The following is an 11,711-nucleotide window of genomic DNA, read 5'->3' on the forward strand; positions in this document are numbered from 1 at the left end:
TTTAACCGGCCCTGTTTGCGCGGCAGGTGCCAGCATTAGCGCAGCACTAGCGTTAGCGCGGAGGCGCTAGCATTAAACTCTGTGTACTGTCTTTGTGTAAATATCTTGTGTTTCAATGTGGGAACTTGCTGCTTTTACACAGTTTTCTTGTCATTTTTATTGTTTTTATCCTGTTTTAAATGTTTTCAAATGCCTTTAATCATGTAAAGCACATTGTGGTTACCTGGTGTATGAAATGCGCTATATAAATAAATTTGCTTTGCTTTACTTTATGTACCAAATGTTATTTCCTTTACAGATGTATTGGGTGAGGCTTATAACCAGGTGCGCTCTGTAGGCCGGGAATTACGGTATTACTAAAAACATCCCGTCACTGCTCCTATTGAGCACCATTCCCAGGTTCGGGACGTTAAGCAGCTGCCCACAGTCTCCTTCAAGCCTCCTTATGAAGAAAACTCACAAAACAAATTAACCCGAAAACAGTTCAATGGGACAAGCATTGCATACGTTTGCAAACCATTTTTTTGATGGCGGTCACCATTATTTGATGGGCAGGTCTGTTTGGTTTCAAGCAGACAGAGGCTGATATTAAAAGCAATAATAAAAGGAGTTGGGGCACAGGGGGAAGAAATGCTAATTTTAGGTAACCTTATTTTTGCCCTGCATCAGCAGATTGGCTGCCAACAAAATCCTCAGTTTGAGGACGTTAAGTCGATCCAGGAGGAGACAAATTGCTGCCCTGTAAAGCAAGCTCCATCTTATAATATCAACACTACAAAAGGAATATTTGAGCATGTTGAAACGCATATCAAATGTAAGTCTCCAGCTAACAATCAGGACTGTCTCATTAGCACGGAGTCGCTGGTCCTTCACGTAGCAGCACGACCAAGCGAGAACCAATTTACCCAACGTAGAATATCCCAACGAGCGAACGCTCCGGGTCACAGACGCTTTTATCCGGATTGCAGTAAAGCGCCTACAGCGGTTTCTTCTGAATTAATTCAGTCCGCGCAAGTGTTAATGAGCTTTGACATCCAAAGGAGTCAACATTTAGTTCCAACGCTTTCAGTCACTGTGTGCATTGTCGTGCTGCTTTTACCAAAAAATGGATTTCCTGGCTGAAGCAGTTTCCTTCCCGTGCAAAAAGGACAAGCGCCTTACTTTCAAGGACTTTCAGGAAATTGTAAAGAGAAGCCCCGCGGCAGGCCTAAAACAGTCACGCGCACACAGTATGCTGATGAAATTGTGTGCGACGTTCATGGCAAAACACACCAAAGTAAATAAACTCCATTAAAATTAGATCTGAAACGATTGGTCCAGTCAGATCGGGAAAATGAATACATTACCGCCGCCCTCACAATCCAGTGAGATCTAGTACATGTCCCCGTAAAGTGCATAGCTGCTAAAAAACAATTGCAATTTTACACACACAAAACCAAATTGTACTTCATTTGTTTTGTTTGCTTGACTTTGCTGTTACACAGTCTGCTTGCAATGGGCTCAAGCACGGTAGATCCAATAGATAACGGTGCGGCGGAAGGGAATGTGTCCGCCTGTGTGTGTACTTTGTAACCGCCATCCCAATGAACAGACAATTATTGCCGCGGTCACGTGACTGAACCACAAAAAAATGACACCGTCAAACATTGTAAACATAACGGATATTGCAGGCATAAAGAGGCTGAGCCGTGGGACATTGACGGGTCCACGCGCGAGCGCGTGGGCGTGCGCTGCGGCCGACAGCAACACCTGTGCTTGTGATTTTTCCTGATCTTCCGCTGTTCAATAAATCTCCTTTCCCGCGAGAGTAGATCACAGTATTTACTGTAAGCGGGGTAACACTAGACGTCATAAGACGAGTGTCTATTTTTTTTTTCCTCGCTGTTGTATTGGATCTCATCAGATTGTGTACATAATGAAGTGTCTGTTGAGTATACAGTATATACCTCAACGTAATGCCCTCCTATTCCAGACAACACATCACACCGTCCTGTTGTTTGTGTGTGTTTTTATGTGCTGCCTCGCGTGCACACTTACGGACACAAACAAGATAGAAAGCCATTGTTTCGTCTCTAGGGCGAAATGGGAATCTATCTTGCATTTGCTTCCCTCGCCGCGAGGGAGAGATAAGGCGGGACGCAGGGGTAATGTCAGCCCTCCGCCAGATGAATAAGCCGGGACGGCGGGCTCTCGGCTTGTTTTAAAAGATGTTACCGCCGCAGATCTGTGCCAGACAAGTCCGCTATCTAAAGGCCAAGGAGAAGTGTGCCTCATTCATACGAGGATGTTAAATGGGAGCGCGGCGAAGGCAAGCCGCGGGTATCTTTTACGGCGATGCTTTGGGTATTGATGGCACGCGAGGCGATCTCTTTATGTAGATAGTGACAGCTAATGTCAGTGTTATCCCGAGCTGCCGTTGATCAGGACTTGATGTATCAGGGCTGGTAGACCTCGATTCTATAACGTGGCGAAGCGGGTGTGTGGAGTTTCTGACAACCAACTGTACATTCCATGGGCATGATTAGCCAATAAATCGATTGATCATACAGATTTCGGATAGTGGGAAATTGTCTTGTAGCAGGTTGGAAGGGAATGGAAGAACCACAATGCACCTTTTTGCTAATATTATACAGTTTTCATGCTGAATATGAAACTTAAATCCGCTATGAAGGAAATTTTTTTTTTTTTTTTTTTTTTTAAATCGCACATTGCTGCATCCGCAAGAAAAGGACGGAAACATGGGTGAGAAAGTCGATCAGGGGCGTGACGTAGGACGTTGTGACAGGAATACACTGCAAGAACGCCGATGAATTTTCCGATAATTCTGGCGATGAACATTATTCCGAAGGGTCCCACGAAGAGGGTGAAGAATACGAGCTTTTCTGAAGGCGTTAAAGGTGATCAATTTGAGGCAGTTAGACAGCACACACGTTCGAATTCCGACGAAGTAGCTGGCGATGAAGATGCCGACAACAGTCAGACCCATCGTGGGGGATATGCCTCGTGTTGGAAATAGTTCTTGTTTGTTTTAGTTAGTCATAAACTGATAAATAGTAAAGGTTTTGATATTCTGACTGTATATACGACGTTTTCAGTCTTGTTTTGAAATTAATGCAAATGCCGTGTATTTAGTGACTTGGTACGGGACAACTGCGACAACTACTTTTCATGTAAAATGCTCATTATTGCACCAAAGCACACAGAACCCAACAACGTAGTCTAAGATGGTATATTTTCACAAATGAGTAATATTATAATAATATGATGCTGCTTTCTTTCGGTTTGTCCCGTTAGGGGTCGCCACAGCGTGTCATCTCAGATGAACGCTCATATTAATTTCGCACAGTAAACAAATGGGTTTTTCTTGGCCGTGAATGCTAAAGACTCAAAGCTTATCGTCGTTCCAAAACAGCCCATCCCAGAATTTGTGACATCAGAGGTACGCCCACGAAATGAGTCGTTTTGTAGGTATGAGAAACTAGGTCAAAGTCCGCGGACTTTAATTCATAAACTTGTATTTTTTGGTAAAAACATCGAACGGGATATGCATTTTATGGAACAGTTGAACGGTTGAATTTTCATCTCGATAAGATCATTTGTGTTAAAAATTAGACATTCCGTACACTTTAAAGGAACAACAAGATGCCTCTCTAACTCCTAGAATTAATCATCTCGATAAGATATTTTTGACCAAGTCACTGGTGCCAACAATTCTGATATGGAACTCAACCTACAGATTAAGGAGGACCTTGGTCAAGAAAATGAATGCAACGGACACCGTTTACAGATGAGCGATGAACAAGAATCTTAAATGCAGCTCATGTGCATCCGGGGTGCGGGCGTGTGACAATTCACCTTCAACGGTTCACTCGAGGTTGCGAGAATTAAACTCAAAACATGCATGATGACAGCCAATCAGCTTTGAGAACGGACTACGTCACACACGGCATTATGTGCGGTTGCCGAGTAGAGGAAAATGGAAGCGGTGATCGTTGAAGTAAGTGGGCAGCCTGAGCTGTTTGACACGACCTATCAGTACCGGGGACCTCGCAAGAAAGTAGCACACTTGGAAAATTGTCGAAGAAAGCTGGCATACCTGGTAAGTGCTTTTCTTCATTTACAGCCGTGGACCTGTGAACCAAGACAGCAACAGCATTAGCCACCTGATTATACCGACACTTTATTTCTATTTAAAGATTAAGATCAACTATCAGATGGTCGAGGACACGAGGCCGCTGCCTCGGGGTATATACGTAAAGTTTCATAGGGTGCAAGTGTACCACCTGTTCAAGCAATTATGTTATGAGTTTCGCAATAAGTAGAACTCTCTATCACTTTGTTCTGGGCTCCAACTTCAGTATTTTAGGGTACAGTCATAACTGGAAACTATTGTTCGAGGAGCATCATCATCTGAAAGCTTTTGGAAGAGTTCCTTCACCATGATGTTCATAAACAGCAAGACTATTTCCTGCTAAATACTGCCACGAGAGTAGGAGGAACATCATATCTCTAAATGAATACATGACCAGAGTACATTTACCGTATTTTCTGCACTAAGGCGCACCAAAAAGACAAATTTTCTCAAAAGCCGACGGTGCAATTTATAATCCGGTGCGCCTTATATATGGATCAATATTGAGCCTTTAGTGCAGCTCCATCGAATGGATTTATAATATAACTTTATAATGCAGTGTGCCTAATCTATGAAAAAAAAAAAAGATTTAAAATAGGACATTCATTGAAGGTGCGCCTTATAGTGCGGAAAATACAGTACTCTAAATTTTCCTCAATAACGTTCGGGTGGCAATTTTACCAGGAAGGAGTCTGACTTTTAGACATTTTGTTTCACTTTTACATACATTTTACCGAGTTTTATTTCAACTTTCAAACTAAAATATTGAGGACACACTGAACCTTATGTGCCTTACCTGATATCGCCGTCATGTTTATTTCAGTATTTTATTACCAGTTTTGTTCAGTTAAACGCAATTCATACATACGAAACTGTAGCTATTTCAAAAGTTACTTTATTGGCTCACAATCCAATCATATATTGATTACCAGAATGTTCATTAAGATACACAAATGGATTGCTGACCCGTACACACACAAAAAAATAAAGCCAATAATGTTGGTGCTGATAAAGTAAAACTGAAAAAAAATTTATAGTGGCTGTCTCTTAAAATTCTTGAAGTGGAATTTGGAGTCCGCAGGGACTTTGAGGATCACGTGGTCCACAGCAGAGGCAAAGGCCGCCACTCTTCAAACCTCTCAGCCATTTTCTTCCTCTCCTCTGGTGGGCGGAGCCATGAAGTCATCGAGGTGCTGGTCCCGAATCGCAGTTTCCTCATCAGGGAATATCGTGGCACCGCCGCACGCAAACTGTTTGCCATGGTCCTGAATGAGTATCTGTGGCACATAAAAAGGACCAGAGTTGTTTTAAAGATGCATCACAATGATAACTACAGTCAATAAAAAGATCACATGATTGAATATTGTCTTCTATAAAGCTTAATGAAAAAAAAAAATTGGTCAATTCCAATTGATCGAAAATAGGAAACCAGTCTTTTACAATTTGGCAACATGTAGTTATTTCATTAATAACTTAGCAGTGTCGTAAATCTGCAGTGTGTGACTCAGATACTGAATATTGATTTGTGACACCAATTAATAAAACTGCTACTCACCAGAGAAATGGACCGGCGGATCACAGCGGTGATGGAAGGCCTGTAGTTTAGTCGTGTGCGGGGGAAAATTCTGGGACCGATTCGACCTAGCATGTCAAACTGGGCACAGCGCTTGAAGCTGCACTCATCTACAAGCAGTTCCTTTTCCAAGTAACAAAGCCTCGTGGACCCGAGTACGTCGGCGTTCAAGACGTTTGGACTTCCAAATGAATTTTCGGTGAGTTTTTAACGGCCAAAAAAAAGTTACGCAAAAAGAAAGCGAATGGCCTGACTCCTTGGTTTTCTAGTCTGTTTTAAACCATGAACGTGTAGAAGCGGGGTTTGGAAAGAGTTCTACAGGAGGAGGTCAAATTCCTCAAGTATCAAAGTGAGCTTGCGGACAGTTGAGGCACATATGCCGCAAAACCCGCCTGTACATGACAAGAAACGCGAACACATTCGTCAAACCAAGCAAACGCTTTTACCACCTGCCGCTTTCGCAGCCGTTTGCGCAAATCCTCGCCTTCGCTTCCCCCGGAAAAAAAACACGGGCGGGCGAAGCACAATCACTCGGCGACAGATCCGCGCATGATCTCGCCTCAAATGCGGCGAGCCGGGCGTGCGGGAGCGGCTCAGGAGAAGAGGTAATTCTGTTTCTATTTGTTCGACAGAGAAAGGGAGGGGAAAAAGATCGGCGCCGCTCGCGGGGGGGTCGTCGGAGGAGAGAGGAGGGGAGCGTAAATCTAACATAGGGGCCTGTGGCAGAGCCCCCAGGATCAAATCCAATTCTGGCAAGATCCACATTAAGCCCCGTCAATCACAACAATGTCCTTGGGATGCGGCGGAATGGTGATGAGAACGGCGGAGGGTGGGGAGTCTCCCCCCCCCACGAGAGTGGAGATGAAGTATAGTCCGCCGTCACGAAGCACAGCCATCTTCAAAACTTGACTTCATGCAGAAGAGCTCTACAATTTAAAAGGCACTTCGAGCAACTCCAACAGCTGATTCGGGTGCGGTCGATGGGCGGGATCTACTACACACGTTTGAACAGTTTTGGCCAAAATGTGGTCCGCGCTCTGATAACACCAGACAAGGATTCTGGTTTAACCACTGATACAGAAACCAGTCCGGGACAAACTGCCCGTGTTAAAACAGGATCACATAAAACAGAACGCCACCGAACATGTCGCGCCGATGTTACCCTGAAGGGACCAGAGGCGGGTATGTTACAAAATGATCTTAAAGAGTTTTTGGAAAATACTTCTTGCCATCCGTTCAAAGCACACAGAAATTTCAATATCAGATAGGAAGAATTAAAAGCCACTTTTATTCTTCAGGAATGTCGTTTGTTGATTGGACAGTTTGTTTCACGGAGTCAGGGCTCAGGACATGTCGGCCTTCAATAAACATTTTTGGTTGTAAATACTGAACACTACGGTTGTCGCCCCTGATACATTTCAGACCCAATTAGAAATTTTGAACTTCAAATCCGTGAAGCATCCATTTTAAGTAACCTTAAAGTCTTTCCGACGCCACAATCACATTTTGTCACGGAAATTGAACAAAATGATTAGCTACATTCCAATCGAACGCATCATTTCAGTCAGAGCGGTCAAAGCAGTTAAGATATATTACTGATATCCAAATACCTCAAATACTTCAGGGCACCATGCACATCATCCAACCCAGTACCTCACTCACAACCTACAAGCCCAGTCCTGAGACAAAACTATAACCAAATATATCCAAAAGCATTAAGTCCTTTTGATAGCTAAAACGAGCTGCTCATCCCCGCACGAGTGAGAAAATAAATGACACCCTAGAGGGCCATCGGCCATATTTCATCCCTCCCTCTGTGATTTCGTCCGAGCCGAGCGGTGCTTTCGCAACACACCCCACCCCCACCGCTTCTGATCAGGGTCCACGCTGGTCAATGAATAATGTAGCAGTCGGCTTGATTGGCGCCCAGAATTGCCTGACAGAATGCATTCATGTGCACTTTTTGCTTTTTAATTTGCAGCAAAGACAATAATCAGGTCATCAGGAGGGGGTCGCTCCCTAACAATTGGAACACTAATCTCCACAGAAAGCGTGCGACTGCGTGGGTTTCTGGGGGGGGGGGGGGGGGGGGTAATTTACATGAAGTGCATTTAAATTCCTTTGATGTTGTTTGTTTTGCTCACCTTGGAAATGCACTATTTCTACTTCTCCTCTGTGGTAAGACGTATACACAAGCCATAAATATTTATTTACCCAGGGCCTGTGCTATTCTGGCCCAGTGTTTTGAACATAGCCACTGGAGATTGGACCTATCAAGGACCCGCAGAGAGCGAGGGGGGGGGGGGGGGGGGACGCAAGGAGCTGAGAGCGAGTCGGCGAGGATAATATTTTTGTGCATGTTCTAAAATGGAAAGTGGATGGTTTTGCGTGATGTTTAATGCAGAAGGAGCAGGCCAAGTTTCAGAGTGAGTTTCCTTCACGAGTCACCCAACACCGCCAACTTTCAAGCACAAATAAGCCTCAGCAATTTTTTTTTTTGAGGGGGGGGCAGGTTAGATGCTTTTTCTTCTGCTTTTAAAATAAAAAGCAAAGACATTTTGCATGAACAAGCATGCAATGCCAGGCAAAATGATTTGGACTGGCATGATACATTAAAGTCAAAGAATTTGGATTTTAAACATTTTTTTTATGTTTTTTAGCAGACCATTAGCCTTTCCAAAGCAGAAAAAAATATTGGTGAACTAAATAATAAAGTAAAACATACCACAAAATGGCATCAGCATTACATAATACGCATTTAGACCATTAATTTACACAAATGTAATTCTTCTAAACTGTGCCGCGTCTTTGGAAATGAAATATTAAAGGCAATTGGGGAAACCTCCATAATGGACCCAAATTTAACAGAAAAGCACTTAAACGTGATGAAACAGCACAAACTGATAAGTTGGCCTTTGTGACAAACAAGCCTCCAACAGCAAAGGTAACTGTAAAAAGGACAATGTGGTAAAAAGAGGCCATTAGCGCCACAGCTGTGTGAAACTTCTGCACACAGCCCTTTGATTTTAACGCTTGCAGGCAGACTGTTGCCTGACTTGGAATTATCGTTTGCAATCGGCAGCTCTGACACGCGGGGAGATACAGTGTGGATATCGTTTGTAATAATATAATCCACCGTGAGCGCATGCGGGATTTAAGATGGAACATACCTGTGTGGGAGCTCGCAGGGCACGGCTGACAGGAGCAGCATGGCAACAAGGATTGCCCTGGCACAGACACACAGTGGGCCAAAATTAAGCACCGCCAACTCAAAGTTAACTTGTGGAAGGAAGAATGAAGGACAGACGAGGCAAGGCAGGAAGGACGGATGGAAGGAAGAGCGATGGAAGGAAGCAAAAGATGGGAAAGAAGGATGGAATGGTGGGTTGGTAAAATGAGGGAGGGAAACAAGGATCGTATGAAAGGAGGGAGACATTTGATATGAAGAAAAAAGCGAAACCCCTCAACACAAGAAACTAGAAGGCAAACTGGGTATTAACATTTCATCAGGAAGACTATTGGTTGGCACTTTCCCCCACAAAAGTGCCTGCAATTAATGAACATTACATTTTTAGAAAGCCAACTTGTTGTATTCTGTCAGTTCGCACATTTGCTCAGTGCTAAAACCTTGAAACAAAAATAAAATTATCCAGACTATGCTCTTTTCCAACTATAGTTTCAGTCACCTTTTAAGTACATTTACACTTTTACTCAAAAGGAATGCCTTCAGTAGTTTGAGCAGAATTTTGTTTTTGGGCGCAATGACATCAAAGTCCCAAGTACAAGTACCGTAATTTCCGTCCTATAAGGCGCGACTTTTTTCACAGGCTTTCAACCCTGCGGTTTATGCAGTGATGCGGCGAATTTGTGCATTTTTTTTCTACCGGCCTCAAAGGGGGCACGCGAACAGAAAATGTAAGAGTGAGACTGAAAATATGTGCCGAGGAAGTGACTTTTACCGGTCCGGCACGGTTAGTGGTACGCTAGCGCGTTACTGACGTGTCTCAGTGATTTTTAATCGGTGTGTTTTTGTTTTTTTGTTGGTTTTTTTTTAGGGCTAGTGCTAGCATTAGCGTGGCGCTAGCGTTAAACTCTCCGTGTACCTTCTTTCTTTGCAAATATCTCGTGTTTCGATGTCGATTTCAACGTGGGCACTTGCAGCTTTTACAAGCCCGCGGCCCATGTATGTGCCAAATGGTATTTCCTTTACAAATGTACTAATAACCAGGTGCGCTCTGAAGGGCAGGAATTATGGTACTTTTTACATATCTAAGAAAAAACACGCTAGAGAAAAGATAGCTATACAAAGATAGAAAATGAAGAAAAATCTCTGGAGTACTTACAAAACAGAGTAGTTCTGGAACACAACCTGAAGGTAACAAAAAGAAAAATCACACACATGTAATTAATGGGGGGGGGGGGAACAACAACAAAAATACAACACTTGAGTTGTTCTGGAGCCAACAAAATGACCAAAACGCCTACAAGAAATGTAACGGTCCAGGTGCGGCCCCTCCCCACCAAATAAGCAGGCAGCACTGAGGGGCATTGATAAAAAGAGGAACGGAAACATTGCCTAGAAAAAATGGATGCCCAAAAACACACACCTGAAACCCTGAATTCTTGTTTTGAAGCCCTAACCCTTGTTCCAAACCTCCCGAGCGTGGTTGACAACACCATTTTGAAAGCTGACTGACCCAACTAAAACTGGTATATTGAGACGTGAACTCGCAGTGAACGCGTTTAAGTCGCTTTTACGAGCTCTGCGGGACGCCGGGGACGTTTTAGGAAGGCTGAACGCGCGACTCAAGTCAAAGTCACCTGAAGATGGCACCGAGATTGATATTCACGCTCAAGTCGGCTTCCTCTCTCCACTTTGTGTTTACCTCCCTGCACAATTAGTCTCAGGTGAAGACAGACAGAGAGGTTACCCACCGCGTGTGTTTGTGTGCGTGAGACTTCATTAGCTGCAATTGTTTATAAAGATGGGAGATGTCTTTCAAGCGTTTTCAAGGTGGCTCCCCTATAACTGAAGGGCTATTACTCGCTCGTTTAATCCCCATGATGCTGCTTTCGCCTCTCTAAGTGCCTCCGGCTCGAAATAACAAACGCCGGATTGTCTAGAATGGGAATAAAATGCGCGTTTCATCAATTTTCGCTCGCATTTGCATCTTGGACGTGACTTGGCCGTAAAGAGAAAAATAAAAAAGGGAACGGCGGGTTGATGAACCTCCCCAAAGCGCGTCCAAGTGGAGCAAGTTCAAAACAGACGCGACTTTTGATATATATCTATAAATGCAATTATATACATTTGGAACTATAAACGTGTTTTTGTTATATATATATATATATATATATATATAATTACGCACATCAGGTTTATCCTACCTGAGTGACGGAAATGAGTTGATTAGAGGCCAACTCCGGTGTCTGCTTTGCAAGATTTTTTGGGCCACAGCGCCCCTTTGCGGCAAGACTGCGAACTACATCCCGCTGGGAACGCTCATAAAACGAGGAAGAATTCCCGGAAATAAAAAATAGAAATCAAATATTTAAATGTGTTCTAAGATTTTCAATTGATCTATAAAAACAGGGACTACTTCAGTACTCGTCATTTTTTAAATAATGTTACAATTTAGTGCTTTTGGCCTTAGTGTTGTATTATACAACAGAATTTGCGACTTTCATGTCACAAAAGAGATCAAATAACCTGACAAAAACTATAAAAATCATAACCAATCCTGATCAATGGGCTTGGTTAATGCTGTGCGCCATATATGTGGTCTGTATTTCTATTTTTTTTTTCCCTTGAGCAGGATAAGAAAGCCCCCCACGGAGCCTCAGAAGTGCTCATGATTAATAAAACAAGCCTTACATCAACTTTCATAAACTTCATTTCAAGTGCTGTGATGCCTGAAACATGAGAAGATAAAAGGCTTGACTATTTTTAATTAAAACGTTTCAACAGCAAAAAAAAAAAAAACATGCAGGCTTGTTTATATTTGT

At 43.2% G+C, this 11,711-nt stretch overlaps 1 protein-coding gene across 12 annotated transcripts in view; it reads right to left on the bottom strand.

The window, feature by feature from the left end:
* The window catches only part of LOC133493348 (uncharacterized), a 145,018-nt gene extending 133,864 nt beyond the window's left edge, over positions 1-11,154 (bottom strand). For 5 of the 12 annotated variants that reach the window (XR_009792945.1, XR_009792942.1, XR_009792943.1 and 2 more), the window contains exons 1-4: positions 10,313-10,520; positions 10,049-10,074; positions 8,876-8,932; positions 4,097-4,131 (exon numbers count right to left, since the gene is read on the bottom strand). Coding sequence is in view for 1 of the 12 variants with exons in the window: in XM_061806635.1 (XP_061662619.1) it covers positions 4,097-4,131; positions 8,876-8,916 (76 nt within the window). In the remaining 11 variants the exon portion in view is untranslated. The other 7 variants (XR_009792948.1, XR_009792947.1, XR_009792944.1 and 4 more) reach the window with 7 other exon arrangements.
* Positions 11,155-11,711: the final 557 nt, after the last annotated feature.

Source organism: Syngnathoides biaculeatus, chromosome 20 (genome assembly GCF_019802595.1).
Source record: "Syngnathoides biaculeatus isolate LvHL_M chromosome 20, ASM1980259v1, whole genome shotgun sequence".
Lineage (NCBI taxonomy): Eukaryota > Metazoa > Chordata > Actinopteri > Syngnathiformes > Syngnathidae > Syngnathoides > Syngnathoides biaculeatus.